We start from the raw sequence: 18,305 nt of genomic DNA, 5'->3' as shown, positions 1-18,305 counted from the left end.
AAAATTTTTAACCTTAATCTATTAGAGTTTTTCTGCTATAAATTGCAAAAATAGAGCTAAAATTTAGTGAGAAAATTAACTGTTCCCCACTAACACCTGTCGGATGCTCTTTATGAGGGAGTATATAGTATGACCTCATGTAATAACAGTTTGTATTAACGTGAGTGTGTGTTTCTCAAATAGGTTATGTGTATTACAGTGCTCTGTTGTTGGGCTGTTGGCGCTTGCTACGATTAAAGCTGCGTGTTCTCACTATAGGCAGATCTGTATGGTTCTGCATGGTGACTCATTTCAGTATTTTCCTGAATTTTTTGAGTGTGCTTATTATCATTAAGCACCTTTTTAAAATATTTTGTAACTTGTGAGAAAGGTTAGAAATCTAGGGACATATTACACGTATGCTTTATCCAAATAAATGTCCCTGCTATCAGCATGCATTAACCGGTCCAAGAAGCTGATGGTCCAACAGCTATTGGTGCCAGCAGCTACAGGTAATGGGCGGAGAAACGTTTTGAGCTTGGACTATAAAGAATTTAATTAGGACATTTTCACCTGAGCTGCGACGCCGTCGCCTTGAGTTATGGGCATCTGGACAATGGAGCCTTGTCCGCGATAACGCAAGGCCGCACGCTGCTCTCATCGTGACAAAATTTCTCGCCAAACGCCGCATTACTGTACTTCCCCATGCGCCATACTCTCCTGACCTCTCCTGATGCGATGTTTTTCCATTTTCACTTGTGAAGGAGCCCTAAAAGGTCGCTGGATGAGGAGCCATTCAAAACGCCACAACAAAGGAACTGAGAGCCCTGCCAAAGAAGCGATTTCCAACTGTTTCCAAGACCTCAAGAAGCGTTGGGAGATGTGTATCGACTGCAAGGGATACTATTTCGAAGGAGTACTGCACAAATGATTTCAATGTTAAGCGCATTTTTTTAATGGACTAAGTCTCGAAACTTTGCGGACAAAATTGTATTTGTTTGCTGAGCTCTGATAAAACTACATACTGCTCTCCAGCGTCGCTCTCCAGAGTGGGCACAGCGGACCGCACATAGGCATGTTGCCTTACGCTTCGTTGTTCTGCTTTGCACAGGTTTTTCTGCTCGGTCCGTCCAAACTGCTTCTTCATCAAGATACCGCTACAGTCGACACGTGCCTTCAAGATTATTTGACAACAGATGCGGGAGATTTCATTTCCTGGCGGAATGATTACCTTCTTCAAGCACCGCCCCCGTTCCATGTGACCTGCCCGGACCTTCGTTTAAAAGACCGACAGCCAGGCTTCAACTTCAGTGGGCACAGCGGACCGCACATAGGCATGTTGCCTTACGCTTCGTGGTTCTGCTTTGCACAGGTTTTTCTGCTCGGTCCGTCCAAACTGCTTCTTCATCAGGATACCGCTACAGTCGACACGTGCCTTCAAGATTATTTGACAACAGATGCGGGAGATTTCATTTCCTGGCGGAATGATTACCTTCTTCAAGCACCGCCCCCGTTCCATGTGACCTGCCCGGACCTTCGTTTAAAAGACCGACAGCCAGGCTTCAACTTCAGTGGGCACAGCGGACCGCACATAGGCATGTTGCCTTACGCTTCGTGGTTCTGCTTTGCACAGGTTTTTCTGCTCGGTCCGTCCAAACTGCTTCTTCATCAGGATACCGCTACAGTCGACACGTGCCTTCAAGATTATTTGACAACAGATGCGGGAGATTTCATTTCCTGGCGGAATGATTACCTTCTTCAAGCACCGCCCCCGTTCCATGTGACCTGCCCGGACCTTCGTTTAAAAGACCGACAGCCAGGCTTCAACTTCAGTGGGCACAGCGGACCGCACATAGGCATGTTGCCTTACGCTTCGTGGTTCTGCTTTGCACAGGTTTTTCTGCTCGGTCCGTCCAAACTGCTTCTTCATCAGGATACCGCTACAGTCGACACGTGCCTTCAAGATTATTTGACAACAGATGCGGGAGATTTCATTTCCTGGCGGAATGATTACCTTCTTCAAGCACCGCCCCCGTTCCATGTGACCTGCCCGGACCTTCGTTTAAAAGACCGACAGCCAGGCTTCAACTTCAGTGGGCACAGCGGACCGCACATAGGCATGTTGCCTTACGCTTCGTGGTTCTGCTTTGCACAGGTTTTTCTGCTCGGTCCGTCCAAACTGCTTCTTCATCAGGATACCGCTACAGTCGACACGTGCCTTCAAGATTATTTGACAACAGATGCGGGAGATTTCATTTCCTGGCGGAATGATTACCTTCTTCAAGCACCGCCCCCGTTCCATGTGACCTGCCCGGACCTTCGTTTAAAAGACCGACAGCCAGGCTTCAACTTCAGTGGGCACAGCGGACCGCACATAGGCATGTTGCCTTACGCTTCGTGGTTCTGCTTTGCACAGGTTTTTCTGCTCGGTCCGTCCAAACTGCTTCTTCATCAGGATACCGCTACAGTCGACACGTGCCTTCAAGATTATTTGACAACAGATGCGGGAGATTTCATTTCCTGGCGGAATGATTACCTTCTTCAAGCACCGCCCCCGTTCCATGTGACCTGCCCGGACCTTCGTTTAAAAGACCGACAGCCAGGCTTCAACTTCAGTGGGCACAGCGGACCGCACATAGGCATGTTGCCTTACGCTTCGTGGTTCTGCTTTGCACAGGTTTTTCTGCTCGGTCCGTCCAAACTGCTTCTTCATCAGGATACCGCTACAGTCGACACGTGCCTTCAAGATTATTTGACAACAGATGCGGGAGATTTCATTTCCTGGCGGAATGATTACCTTCTTCAAGCACCGCCCCCGTTCCATGTGACCTGCCCGGACCTTCGTTTAAAAGACCGACAGCCAGGCTTCAACTTCAGTGGGCACAGCGGACCGCACATAGGCATGTTGCCTTACGCTTCGTGGTTCTGCTTTGCACAGGTTTTTCTGCTCGGTCCGTCCAAACTGCTTCTTCATCAGGATACCGCTACAGTCGACACGTGCCTTCAAGATTATTTGACAACAGATGCGGGAGATTTCATTTCCTGGCGGAATGATTACCTTCTTCAAGCACCGCCCCCGTTCCATGTGACCTGCCCGGACCTTCGTTTAAAAGACCGACAGCCAGGCTTCAACTTCAGTGGGCACAGCGGACCGCACATAGGCATGTTGCCTTACGCTTCGTTGTTCTGCTTTGCACAGGTTGGTTGTTATTCTACTACAATTAGAAGTGATTGCCGCGGTCTTTTGGTCCTGCCGTGCCCACAACGATGTGTCATCATTGCCCAAGACGTGTTTTGTGTTTGCGCGCTGCTTTTATGTGGTGACATTGAATGTAACCCTGGGCCTGATAATTCAAATGAGGACAGTACAGAACTATTAAAGCAGTTGCTTACAGCTCATTCCAAGTTAACAGCAGAGATTGTAGCACTCAGAACACAACAAGTAGATTTGGAAAAAACAATATCTGACTTAAACTCTCGCTTTGCGGATTTTGAAAAAACAAACTGAACGTATTGATAATATGGAACGCACAATTCACGCCTTGCAGTCGAAACTGGTCTATATGGAAGATTACAGTAGACGTTCCAATTAAGTCGTTTTTGGTGTAAACGAGGAACCAGATGAGACAGAATCTTATCTAAAACAGAAGGTTCTGACTGAAATTTTCTCGGAAACACTTGATGTCCATTGCACTTCTGTCGGTAGAATTCATCGTTTAGGAAAGAACACGGTCAACAGGCCTGTGATCATATTTTTTCAGGATTACAATGAAAAGCAAAAAGTCCTTAAAAACGCTCACAAGCTAAAAGGAAAAAAAGTATCTATTCAGAATGACTACTCAAAGGAAACCCTCAGGGAACGAAAACTATTATGGGATAGTACTAAAACTGAAAGAGACAAGAAAATGAAGGTGACCTTAATCAATGATAAATTGCTCGTTGCTGGCCAGATGATTTCGTGGTATGATACCACTAGCGCAAGAGTGAAACTGCCATCGAGGAACACACGAAAAAGTGAATGACGTAGTGCGCGGATCCAGAAGGAATTAAGACTTATTAACATTAATGCGCGGAGTATAATCAACAAAAGCGAACAGCTTGAGGCACTCCTTCTTGGGTACAATCCACATATCGTCATCATTACGGAGACATGGCTTGGCGATGAAATAGATAACAAAGACGTTTTTCCTCCAACTTATCAAATCTATCGGCGTGACAGATTATCAAGAGGTGGTGGAGTGGCGGTTTTAGTCAAAAACAATATTCATGCGACTTTAACTCGGCAAATTGATGACCATGAAAGCATTTCCCTAAAGCTATCTTTTAGGGGCCGTTCCATTTTTCTTTTTGCTGTTTACCGAGCTCCAGATTCCCCTCCTCAGTTTCTACGCGATTTGTCGGAACACATGTCATCATTCAAACATAAAAACGTAGTTCTTGTCGGTGATTTTAACTTACCTAACACTAATTGGGAGTTGGCCTCATCTAATTCACGACACTGCGCAAATGCTGAGCACTTATTTATATTATGCTGTGTCACAATTTGAAACAGGTAGTTGGACAACCTACACGTATTCATGGCTCATCTGCTTCCATTCTTGACCTGATTTTTGTGAACCGCTCTTTTGAAATGTTTTCAGTTTCGATCCATCAAGGACTATCTGATCATGAGTTGGTGTATTTCACTTGCGATTTCGTCGCTGATAAATGTGCCGTACCGTCCAAAACCGTACTTGTAAAAGATTTCTCACGTGCCAGGGATGAGAGTGTATTAGATTGTTTAGATCTGTGTCTCAGCACCTTTGTCGGAACTGACACATCTGATCTCTGGATCAAGTTTAAAGACATATGCACATATTGTATCAACCAATTTATTCCATCAAGAGCTAAAAAAAGTGGCAAATCTAATCCCTGGATTACGCAAGAAATCTTGCATCTCAAAAGAAAACTTAAACGCTTAAGAAGAGCCCGTGTCCCTCACAACATCATTCAAATGAAGCAGGCTTCTTTGAACAAAGCTGTTGCGGCTGCTAAGCGACATTACTTTCAAAACATTTTGCCGAATTTCATTCGTAACGCTCCTCAGAAATTTTGGAATTATTTAAGCAAAGAAAAAAAATCCCTGCCTGCGATGATGCATGAGGGCACGTTGCTCACCAACAAAAAAGATATTGCTGACAAGTTCAATTCATATTTTCACAGTGTGTTTTCCCAATCTGCAAATAATTTCACACCTCGTGATTCTTGTTCCCAGCCTGTGCACGATCTCGTCTCTCAACCTGGTATTTTTGCAATGCTTTTGAATCTTAAAACAAAAGCAACTCCTGGGCCTGACGAAATACCTAATTCATTTTTACATCGTTATGCTGAGATGGTTTCGCACTTTCTTGCTATCATTTTTCGTGCTTCTCTTTTGTCTTCAAGTCTACCACCCGATTGGAGGGTGGCCCGTGTCGTTCCCATACACAAAACAGGTGATACCGCATTCTTTAATAATTACCGTCCCATATCGTTGACCTCTTCATGCTGCAAGCTTCTTGAACATATCGTAGCCAATTACATTAAAACATTTCTCGATGACAACAACAAATTATCGGCTTTCCAGCATGGTTTCCGCAAAGGCTTTTCTACGGTCACCCAACTTACATCCGTAATTCACAATTTCGCTCAAGTTCTGGACCATTCCGGCCAAATAGATGTCATATTTCTAGATTTTAAGAAAGCTTTTGATTTAGTTCCGCACAATAAGCTTATCCATAAACTAGAAACTATAGGTCTTCCTTCTTTTATTGTTAATTGGGTTGCGGCTTATTTATCTAACCGATTTCAATATGTTAGTATCGATGGTCATTGTTCTAACAAACTTCCAGTCACTTCTGGTGTCCCGCAAGGCAGTGTCCTTGGGCCATTACTGTTTCTTATCTATATTAATGACATTACAGACATCATCTCTCATCCTGTTCAAATTAGGTTGTTTGCCGACGATTGTGTTTTGTTTAATGAAGTTAAAGTTCAAGACGACCAGATTTTACTTAATCATAACCTACACAATGTTAGTGTATGGTGCGTTAAATGGGGGATGGAACTAAACGCTGACAAGACAGTATTTGTGCGGATTACTAATAAAAGAAACAGTCATTTCTTTTCATATAATCTTCCCACTCGGCACCTTTCAGAAGTCAAAGAATACAGTACCTAGGAGTAACACTAACGAATAATCTTAGTTGGAATAAACATATTGAAACCGTATGCTCTTCTTCATTTCGCAATCTCTGTTTTCTTAGGCACAAGTTAAAACTAGCTCCCCCTAACGTTAAGCAATTGGCATATTACACCATGATTAGACCAAAACTTGAGTATGCATGCACTGTTTGGGATCCTCACACAAAGACTAACATTAATGTCCTTGAAAGAATTCAGCGCAAAGCAGTTCGGTTTATATTTTCTAAATATCGCACCACTGACTCACCATCTGCTCTGTTGCTTCAACATAATATACAGTCCCTTGAAACTCGGCGTAGAATATTAAGGTTAAGATTTCTCTTTCTATTGAAAACTAACAAACTGTCAATGGCCCCCGATTTGTATCTCCAACCGATAACGTCCAGGTCAACAAGAAACAGGCACACTGAATCGTTAAAACCTTACTTTGCCAGAACTAACATATTCAAATTCTCTTTTTTTCCCCGCACCATTACCGAGTGGAATCAGTTACCACCATCATCAACAGTTGACGTTGATGCCATTGAACAGGCCGTTCATTGACTTTTGTTTTGTGCTTTTTTGTATTGTGTTTATTGTGCCCCTCCTGCCAGGGCCCTTCACTGGGCCTGCAGTATGTCCTAAATAAATAAATAAATAAATAACTACATACTGCTCTCCAGCGTCCCGGAAAATAAGCTGTTGGCTTTTAGTTCATCGGTTTTTAACAATTTTAAATAGGATGCCATAGACAACTCACATGGTAGCGATCACCTCCCCATAAAAATCAGTGATATCAGCACATGAAACCACGCCGACAAAACCGCACCGCGGGGAGCTCGCTTTAGCTGACTGGCAAATTTTCAGATCAGACGCCAGTTTAGAAAAAAGTTTTTGAAGACATTGCCATTGATGACACAAATCAAAAGTTCACTGATTGTATCGTAGCTGCCGCACAATTGGCTATTCCTAAGTCTTCGGGAATCGATATGGAAAAATCATAAAGTTTGGTGCACACAAGACTGCAAGGATGCAAAAAAACAACAGAATAGAGCTTGGGGTATTTTTCGCCGGAACCCCACACACGAAAACCTAGTAAATTTTAGAAAGGCAAGAGCTAAAGCTCGGTACGGCCGTCGCAGTGCCGAGTAAGCATCATGGCAGAGTATGTGTCGTCCATAAATAGTCAAATCACTTTTTAAAAAAATGTGGGAACAGGTAAGAAAATTGAATGACAGCTTCGCACCGTACACAATTCCGCTTTTGACAAAACCTGGTATGCAAACAATTATAAGGGAACAGGCAGATATATTAGGGGAGCACTTCGCTGCAGTTTCTAGCTCGTCACATTACACCCAATCATTTCTAAAACACAAAAACATGGCCGAAAAACAGACTCCCAACAAGTGGAGGTGCTAATGAACAATAGAATACATTATTTACCCTCCAGGAAATCAATACAGTACTTACTATCTGCCGGCAAAAAAACCGCTCCAGGACCCGGTCACATACACTATGAAATGCTGGCCCATCTTTCTTAGTCAGCAGTAGAGACACTTCTTAGATTTTTTAACAAATTTTCGGTATCAGGGAAACTACCCGCAGCCGAGAAAAAGCTCATATTGTACCATTTCTTAAACCTGGGAAAGGAGCAACCTCCCCCACAGACACATAGCTCTTACCAGTTGCCTCGCAAAGCTTTTGAAAGTGATGTGAAAATCAGATTAGCATTTGTCATTCATTCTTGTGAAGTTCCTAAAATCAACCACTGTGGTTTTAAAAGGAAATGGTCCACTAAATTTCACTTGGTTCGTCTACAGAATATCTCAGAAATGCTTTTATAGACAAACAACGCTGTCTTGATGTCTTTTTTACTTAGTAAAGGCATATGACACAACCTGGAGGTTCGGAATTCTCCAAGACCTTGCCGAGCTTGGCATCCGAGGCAGAATGTTGAATTGCTGAGAAGACATCTTATCCAACCTTTCATTCCATGTGCGCCTAGGCTCAACCCTTTCAAAGAATTTTATACAGGAGAATAGAGTACCTCAAGGATGTATTTTAAATACTATACTTTTCGTAGTAAAAATGAATTCTATTAGGAAAATAGTCCCGATGTCCTTTATGTATTCTGTCTATGTTGACGATCTTCAGATTGCATGCACATCATCCAACATATCTACACGCGAAAGAAAAATACAGCTTACAATAAATAAACTGGCAACATGGACAGAAAGAAATGACCCCATTTTTCTCGACAGAAATCAGTGGCCTTACTTTTCTCTCTAAAACGGGGCCTACAAGCTGATCCCACATTAGACCTAAACAATACTGAACTACTTGAAAAAAATGAAAATAAATTCCTAGGCATAATTTTCTACAAAAAAACTTAGTTTCTTGCCTCACATAGATGCGCTGAAAAAGAAAGCGTCAGAGTATTTGAACACACTGAAAGTCATCGCAAGCAAACACAGGGGTTCCGATCGGGTATGCGTTCTACAAATTTATCGCTCTGTGGCACGATCCTGCTTAGACTATAGCTGCATAGTGTATGGTTCAGCAAGGCCGTCCTACTTGAAACGACTAGATCCAGAGCATAATTTGGGTTTGCGTCTTTCCACTGGCGCATGCAGGACGTCCCCCATAAACAGTCTTTATCTTTATGTCTTTATGTTGATACATTCTAAAAATCCGTTCCCTACCAAAACATATCTATTACGAAATGGTTACAAAGTACCCATTTAGAGCGCTCTTTAACAACAAACCACAAACTACCGTACCACTATTCTTGCGTTTTGAAGAGACGTGCCACAATCTCGGCGCACTAGATATGTTACCTAGCGTTGCACATAGACGAGATCCACTGCATCCATGGTACAATTTTCCTGTGATATGCGATTTCACTCTTACGCCATTTCACAAATGATATACTCCGCGACAACATCTACTGCAAGAATTTCCAGCACTCGAGGAAAAATACAATGGTTTCACGGACTTTTTTACATATGGTTCAAAAACGGATGCCTACGTAGGAAGCGCAGTAGCGCGTGGACATGAAACGGAAACATTCAGACTTCAACAGTGCGGGAATATTTTTACGGCTTAGCGTCACGTTTTATGCCTAGCCGTAAGAAAAATATCAAATGAGAACCTCAAGGGCAGTATTATTTACACACACTCCCTCAGCTTATTTACAGCTCTACATTCTGGAAATGCAACTACTCCCATGTTCGGTGACAGCATACACAACATAACAGAAGTCGAAGCTCAAGGAAAAATATAAAACTTTTCCGAGCGCCGAGTGATACCGGAATTAGGGGAAACGAGAGAGCAGCCCTCTGCGCTGCGAAGGCTCGTGGCAAGCGAATTGAAAAAGTAACTATTCTATTTATAGATTGCATGAAATTGGTACATTGTGAAATAAGGAAAAACGGCAGTCCGCATGGGACAATGAAGCAGACAACAAAATACACTTCTTAAAACCAGTTTAAGAGAATAAAAGTCCTGCACCCGCCAAGAACATTTCAAGGAAGTGATTATCTGTCGTATTCTTTGAGCACATACACACCTGACACGTAACTTCCTATTGACAAAACAAGAGAAGCCCCAATGCGCATTATGCAAAGATGAGCTAACAATAAACCATGTCTATTTTCATACTGAAAACTCGTAACACTGGGGAAAAAAACATTTTGCAGTTTTTACAACGAACACACCATTCCATCCCAAATTACTCTTGGGTTTTTTAGTTTTTAAAGAGAGCAGGCCTCTTAAAGAAATTGCAGTCATTTTGTAGTAGTCATTTTATAACCATCAACTTTTTAACCGCACCTCAGCCAATTTCTCATTCCTGAGAAGGCGGCTGAGGTCTAGTTTTAGTCGGTTTGTTGGGAGCCTCGACATCCTTGCGCAGGCAAGGATGGCTGCAGAGGTTACCCGACAATTGTGTACAGCTTTCACCAATGTCCATTTAAAAAAAAGTCTTGTTTGGCATCACTAGGTAGTAAAACCGACACTTTAAGCCATTTACACCAGTGATGACTTCACATTTTTTACACAATTCTGCAGTAAACTTGTATACCTCGTGCTTGGCGCATGATGGCTTTAGCTGCCTAGGTGACATTAAACCCAACACAACATATTATCGCTGTCAATCAGCCAAGTCTCTGAATCATAACTGCATCAAAAGAATTTGCTGTGGCTTAACTCTGCTATGCCTATTATACGTATCGAAAGTTGCCGCAACGAGCAAGCCTTCTCTTCTAACATGGCTTGCAACCGACGGCCGTGCGCATAGCTACTCTTGGCGTCAACGAGCAGCGGGTGAGGGCGCGAGGCGGCGGAGTCGGCGGCCGTCGTAGCGGCGGCGCAGCAGTGACGTCACGCACGGCACACCTGCTTCGAAATTCGCGCTTGCGCAGTAGGAGCAGATGGCCAAGACGGGCGAAATCGCTCCGACTAGCGTAGTGTAGCTTTCGCTACAAAACCACAGCTCTTTACAACATAGATAATTCATAGCGCATATTATAGCGAAAGCTTTACTAGGCAATCTTGAAAATTTCGTGTCCGCAAAAACGTGTCCGCAGCATTTGTGGGAACTCAGAGGAGGCAGCGCTAAAGGAGGGGTTGTAATCAAAAGAGATGATGTGAGGATGCTGCACGAACAAAAATTTTTGAAATCGGCTGAATACTTAATTAGACCCAAAAGTTTCGAAAATGTAGGCAGGGCCGGGGCAAGAGTGGCGCAAAATTTGAACACACGAAATGAATACTGAGATGAAACGAGGGAAACTGCGCAGTTAATCGAAACGCAGTCAATTAGTTAAAGAGTAATGAAAGTAATGAGTAATGAAGGCCGTCGCTGCTACAACCTTGGCGGTTTGCTGATGTGACGTCACGATCATGTGAGAAACAGAGCGACGGCGCACCAAAAAAAAAAACTTGAAATTAGCATACAGCCAATTCCGCTTCGGCGCATCGCTTGTACGCCAGTCACTCTCTCGCCGTTGCCGCGTGCCGATGCTGTGTTCGCGCGCTGAGGCCGTACTGCTTAACTGCGCGTTGTGTGGGCGTATGTCTAAGCCGTCAGTGCCCAGGGGGGCAAAGAAAATAAAGAAGCAAAGAGGCGACGAGTGCCAAGGAGGCATCAATGCTCTCGCATTAATCCAAAGGTGGTTACCTCAGTGATCTCAAATTTTCCCTGACTGATCGAGAAATTAAATGAAAACTTAATTATGTATGGCATTTCCAGTTCATGGTATGAATTTCACATGGTAGAGGATATATATTGGTGTGCCTTTGTGTGCAGCGTTCACGAACGATAGCTGCTTACTATTACAAGTCCGCAATTAAGTTTACATTCACATTCAACACGTTTAATTGAGCCGTGTCACCTTTCCTTCGGCGAACAAGCACCTTTAACACCAAACAAACCTGAAAAGGATTTTGTTCTTTGGGTAAAGTTTTCACACAGGTACACGCGTTGACCCATCTCTACGAAATCTTTCTTGTTTCGAAGTCATTGGTTTCGTTTAGCTGGTCGCTGGAAGCGCACAATAATGGCTGATATTGTTCGCGTTTGCCGGAAGCCGGTAGCATGCCTCAATATCGCTCATTTTACTAATATCGGCATCATTCATTGTTTAGCCACATCGTTAACTGTGCCTAGGAGATTCTGATGCTCAGTTTCAGAAACACCATGAATTTGTATGTACTTTTTTCTGTTACGATACTCCAGCCCGTTCAAATCAAGGGTGAGCTGAGAGAGTTGTTCATCGACGCGCGCTTTCTCAACCTGTGCCATTTTTTTAGCAGGTGCGCGATTTCCTTGTCTTCATTGTCCAGACGTTTCATGATTTCATAAAAGAGGCCAGACATTGTCTGAACGGACTGCTCAATGTTATCAACTTTTTCTATCAGTAACATTAAACTGTTTAGTTTTTGACAGCTGAAGGAATGCAGAGCCAATGCAACAAGGAGGAACCTTGGCTGCGGGTGCCATTTTTCCACTGCGAGATGAACCTGTTTTGCCCGTTGGACAGTGGAATGCTCAGTGAGAACCATGACAGATTGGCATGCCCGACTGAGGAATTCCTGAACAGCCTTCTACATGTTATGAGTACTGACATTCTTTACATGTGATTAGGCTCTCAGGAGTGTCAGTTGCTCTCTTGCAAGCAGCGCAAACTTCATAATCTGTATCTCCCATCGAGAACAATTTCGTACAGAAACCACTTTACTTAAAGTTTTCCAGCAGCAGAGTCGATACACAGAGCTAACGCAGGAAGCAAGAATCCACCAACCCGGAAAAAGCGCGAAAGGAAGTGCAAGCCGTGCAAGGGTGGTGCCGTCGCTCGACACTGCTACTGTCGAGTGCGGGGGGCGTTGCCGATTACCGCTGACGGTAGAAGCAGCGCTTGGTTGTTGGAGCAACCTGACAGCGGATGATATGTCCTGAAAAAAGTGCGAAAAAATGGTATGCAAGGCGCGTGCGTCCGTTGCTCGCCACTGCCAAACGTGATTTCTATATTAGGGAAACTTGTGTGTGTGCCTGTAAACTCGAAGAAAAACGCAGCCTATATTGCCACTTCTGTGCAAGCTGCGCGCATTGCGGATGCGCAGATGGTCCAAAGAGGGCAGGTGCGCAACGATCTGCTCTGCCCCTATAACTGGTCGGAGCCATCTGCGTGCGCACATTACCACGGGTGGTAGCGGTGCGGTGTTGCAGTGGTGCTACACACGGTGCTGCAGTTTCCTGTTATCATATGTCGTATAAAGGACTACGGTCCAGCAGCCCAATGTCTGCTTGTTGTAATTCGACACTTATTAGAGCGCGGCTCAAGCGACCGTTTGCGGGCTGAGCCGCGACGCCATCAGAGGTGCAACTGAGCGCAAAAGGATATCAAGGGGAGAGAAAGACAGCGAGGAGAGTTCGAGTCCATTTCCTTCGATACCGGCCATATCGAGCGAACGAAGCTATCGCCGCACGCTCATAGATGGCGGCAGAGTGGTGCGCGCCGTTGTCCATGGCCACTGCATGTGCCGAAATCGGGGATCTAAGGAAGGGGAGAGGGTCTGCGTGCAGCGGCACGCGCACACACGCGCTTTACCCTGGCAGTAGCGCCCTGCTCCTCTCCGCTGGAGGCGGTGCTGTGCAGGTGTGCAGCGTGCGACAGACTGTGGGCATCAGCCGCCACTCGCAGCGTTGTCTTCCTGGTGTATAAACCGTTTGCTTATGAATCCGACATCAGTGCAGCAGGTTGAACGAATTTCCATACATTTCTCCCACTTACCTTCATGGAAATCAAAGAGAAGTGTTACATCAAGAGTGTGTGTGGAAAAGAAAAATAGCTTTGTAACTGAACACATATACACATCTCTTTCACTTTCTTTACCTCTGTACAGTATAGTGTATTTTTTTATTGAAGACTTTCAAAAATTTCCCCGCCTCAACGACTGGCTCGTTTGCGGTTGAATTGCACACAGAGTTTGCGTATTATGGTAACTTTTGCATCGTAGCAAATTTGACAACGGTACTTACTTAGTTGAGCCGTGCATGATGCAAAAACGTAATCGCCTGCGCCGAGAGCGGGGAACCGAAAAAATATTACTTGATATCTTTTTCTATGAAGTGACTATATCTACTTCAGCTCGTATCGTCTGCTTTCGTGACTCTCCGAAAGCATCGGAGGGTGGCAGCAGAAACAGGTGGCGACACTGCCGCGCGTCAGGGAAAAAACGGTGTTTACGGGTTTCGGCTCGCCGATTTCGACGCAGGCGATTACGTTTTTGCATCATGCACGGCTCAAATAAGTAAGCGCTCTTGTAAAACCTGCTACGATACAGAAGTTACCATAATACGCAAGCTCTGTGTGCAGTTTCACCTCAAATTAGCCAGCGGTTGAGGCGGGAAAATTAAGTTTCCATGATAAAAATGCGCAAAGCTTTATATCGCAAAATCAAAACACCTACAGAGCTAAGCTTAGATTTCACATTAAGGGAGTAGCGTATTCGTCCTTATAATTTTTGTGATCAGCTTGCGAACTCACTGCTCGCCTGAATCTCCTCCTCGTTCTTCTTATGCCCCTTTTCCAACTGCGAATCACGCAGGAGCAGCCCCGGGAACCAGCTGGGATCCGGTGTCCGATTTTCCCGAATTTCAGTACGAGTACCCACTCGAAATGCTTGAAATTGTTGACGAGTTCCCCGAAGACAAGAGCACAACAGCGGAGACTATGGAAGATTTCCAGAGAGCGGCTTCCTGTGGTCATTTGAACGTCACGAAAGACATTACGATAAAGCAAGTGCCTCCAGGAAAAATCCTGGACTTCGCTGTGAAGGACGTACGCCCGGGAAAGAGAAACAGTTGCCTGGTGCAGCTAACTTGGACGTGGCCAGGAGCTCATATAAAGTCTGGAAAGGGTAAGCACTAAAGAAAAGACGTGTTTTGTTAAGTGTTCGGGGCTTCCAGGCGCTTAATCCTCTTTTTAGGTGCAGTATTGATGGATGAAAAACTGCGCAAGTTGGCAACGATTTATGAGACAGTCTCATCGAAGGCGGGACGACAGCAGATGAAAGAGGAAGGGAAGCATTTGTAAAGTTTTTCTTTTTTTCAATGGCGCAGTTCGCGCTGAGTTGCCGCAGCATTCATGATTGCTCCATAAAATCGAGTTTCATCCCACAAGTGTGGCATAATTATGAGGATTTTCAGGCGCGGGAAAACATGTTCTCTAAATGCAATTGTATTCCTTTAAATAAACCTAATGGTGCATTTTACATAACTGAGGCTAACATACAAACATCACTTTATCCACAGTATTGCTATCCACTGTCTTCATAGTAGTGTTATCCAGTAGTGTTGTGGAGAGCGTTAGGACATTTAAAAAGCAATTACAACGGGTGGCTGCCTTTTGGGCCACTCAGAGAACCATCTAGCTCATATAAACCTACACACTTTAAATTTAATATCCCAGTGAATCCAAAAATGTCACGTGTAATTTACGAATAAAGACAAGTTCCCACTGAGCTAGTCAGCTGCCATAGCAAATAGGCGCATATGTGTGCAGTTATGGGGTGGAAATGGCTCTTGATGTACTGTGCCTTGTGTTTTCGGCATTATAACGAAGACACGGAGCAACTGACCCCGACAGCTTCACAATATTACTGCAGGTATTTATTATTATTAAGTTCGCAGACAGTTTTTACATCAATCCTTTCTTGAAAGAAAAGGGCAAGGAACATTCAGAGTTAACGAAACGGTTCCCAGGGAATTGCACACGCACAAGTTGCAAAGTACGTAAATTGAATTGAATTGAACCTTCAGACTATGACAGACAGAATGTGAGAAACTGCTAGCATAGCACAGCTGAAATAATTATAACTTCGCAACTGTTTGCACTCATCAGAACAGACTTATCGTTAGAAAAGGTGCGAGCGTATACGAGGTCGGTATTGACGATCATTGCGTGCTTCTCAGAATGAGTTGTTTCAACATGCGACAATTATAAGCCTTAGCTCATCCCTTTATAGAAATAAAAAAACACATAATTCGGTGTTCGGCACGCTGTTAAAGCACAGTATCTTTCATCGACATAAGTATGTAACTCTTGTTAGGCTAACTATTCTCGAAAAAGTTAACTCACGTTGCGACCCATCACGACTACTTGATTGTACAGATGGTCAGCCAGACGCTCGCGGCATTCTTACCAAGAATGACCTCTTTTAATGTTCCGTCGCGCAATATATGCAGCCAGGAGGGTCACATGAATTGGCGAGGGAAACTAAAGAATATCGGCGCATATAAGTGCCACAGCTTAGGATGACTTTACTAAGGATGGTGCCCTGATTCCCGTTCAATGGCGTTCCTTTTGCGCAACTTCCGCTCTGGAAATTCGAGTCGCAAAAGACAGCTGGGACCTAATTTACGACTTTGAAAACCAAGTTGAGATCACGGAAGCCAATGTCGCCGAAGGCAACCTGGACCCAAAACCACCTGGTGGCCAGCACACAATCACTCTGTCACTTCCCCCCACCTTCTCCTCGCTACGGCAAGATGGCGAATTTAACTGCCAGGTTTACGTGGGAGCTCGAGTAGTTAACACTGACGGGTTGAAGTCCACAACTTCGAGGGTGGTTCCAGTGTTCTACTACCCTCGGCCAGGTACAACAACAGTGGCTGCCACCACGAAAGCAACGGCTACCAGGGCCCCGACCTCAAAGGTCACCACAACGCAAGCTGAGGGTGCAGCAAAGGAAAGCATTCAGGGGTCTGATTTAGTCGCGTCCCCCTTCTTCTGGGTTGCGGTTTGCTGCATCGCAGCGGCGATCGTCATTGTCATCGCGGTCGCGGTGTCGGCGATATTGAACCGCGAGGAAGTGGAGGAGTCTTAGAATTTTTTTTAAATAAGTTAAAATAAAAAATCAGTTGCACCCTGTCAGGGCTCCTAAATGACCAGGAGCCCTTTGGGCTCCATCTCACCGAATGACTAGTGTGGGCTCCTGTTCATCTGGTCGGCAGAAAGCAGATCGTCCTCCCAGGAAGAGCGAGATGGACTCAGCACAGGCCCTGCGGCCCGTGGTTTCGGGCAGGAACGCAGAGAGGTCGGCTTCTGGAGCCTGAGGTGAGTATCAGGCCGGGTGCTTGCGGCTCACTATTACCGGCGAGACGTACCCGTTTGCGCAGTAAATGTTTCAGTACGGTTCTCTCTCTCCGTATTTAGGTGGACACGCGAACCAGGCCGTGATGGAAGTTAGGAAGGTGGGAGGGAAAGAAGAAGAGATGCCGTAGTGGGTCTCTCCGGACCAATTTCGACCACCTGGGGATCATTAAAGGGACCCTAAAAGGTAGTTTGAGGTTGTCTATAAAATGTCGCATTGTGTAGAGTACAGGCCAACAAGCGTTCATGCCACGTAGAAGGTCTCTAAAGCGACCCGATAATTTACGATACAACTTTTAAAACTGCCCGCTTCCGCGCCTAGCGCACTTTACAGTTCCCATCGTGGCTCGGCCAACGAATCCGCGCTCGTTACGTCATATAGCACTCGCCACATCAGCAGCGGACTGCTAGCTCTGGTTCGCGCGCGTCGGCAGCCGGCGGAGGGGTCTAGTACGAGGGGCCGACGGAGGAGCGCCGGTAATTTAACGTGCAAAAAGTGACGAGAGGAGAGGGAAAAGCGCGAGGACGCCGACATTCAAATTTTGATTATGCATATAACTTAGCTTCTACGAAGCGCATCTAAAACATTTTTGCTTGAGGATTTTTGTGAAGCGGCGTCCTTTAGCGTCCTAGGCACATTGCACCTTTGTTGAGACCCGGTTTCACAGCCACTTTAGCGTGCACTGACATGGCTGAGTACAAGGGCGTCTTTGAGTTTCGCCTTCATCAAAACGCGGCCGCCGCGGCGGGTTCTAGCCAGGACCTCTGGCTCAGTAGTCATAACCCAGCGTATCCGGCAATACTTTGCTCAAGGCCATGATCACAGCCTGGCTCACAGCCGTCTGGAATGGTGTGTCACGTGTGATGCTTGTGCCAGTTGGGGTGTGCAAGGTGGGGTCCGTCACGAGATATAGTGCACGTCGTGCGGATATGTTTCATTTCATTTCTTTTCGTTTTTTTTTTTATCCAGAATGCAAGTTACATTCTAGAGAGATGAAAGGGGATCATTTTCTTCCGCAGAACCTGTATTTTTATCATTTTGTTTTTGTGATGGCTGCCCGAATAGTTACAATAATTCAATACTGAACCGGAAAGAGTATGATAAAATTGCGTTTTCTCGTGAGTGAGAAGCCATCGATATCGTGATACAACACCTGCTTATGAAGAGAGCTTTTTACAAATATTTTCCACATGCCGATCCCAGCTGAGATGCGACGAGAAAGTAGCCCCAAGGATTTTGTGGTTGTTGACAATTTGAATTTCCTAACCTACGTATTTAGGAGCGCTTTGTAGTCGACTGGTTTGTTCCTTGCACGGACGATTATTACATTTCTGTTTGTAGGGTTAATTTGGGGGCAATTAGAAGAGGACCAGTTCTCTAGTTTGGCAAGGATTACGCTGCACTGTTCTGTTTACTTTTTTTATGTTGTGACCAGAGATAAGTGTACCGCTATCATCGGCGCATATAAT

General features: G+C 44.9%; 1 protein-coding gene across 1 annotated transcript in view; it reads left to right on the top strand.

Annotated features, from left to right (window-relative positions):
- Positions 1-16,798, top strand: part of LOC144108102 (calcium-activated chloride channel regulator 1-like) — a 52,148-nt gene extending 35,350 nt beyond the window's left edge. Inside the window, exons 13-14 of the mRNA XM_077641384.1 lie at positions 14,290-14,522; positions 16,697-16,798. Coding sequence (XP_077497510.1) covers positions 14,290-14,522; positions 16,697-16,798 — 335 coding nt within the window. The remainder of the gene's footprint in view (positions 1-14,289; positions 14,523-16,696) is intronic.
- Positions 16,799-18,305: the final 1,507 nt, after the last annotated feature.

The sequence above is a fragment of the Amblyomma americanum genome, chromosome 10, assembly GCF_052857255.1.
Source record: "Amblyomma americanum isolate KBUSLIRL-KWMA chromosome 10, ASM5285725v1, whole genome shotgun sequence".
Classification (NCBI taxonomy): Eukaryota; Metazoa; Arthropoda; class Arachnida; order Ixodida; family Ixodidae; genus Amblyomma; species Amblyomma americanum.
Note: the sequence above shows the minus strand (reverse complement) of the source record. Positions and strands in the feature narration are given on the sequence as shown.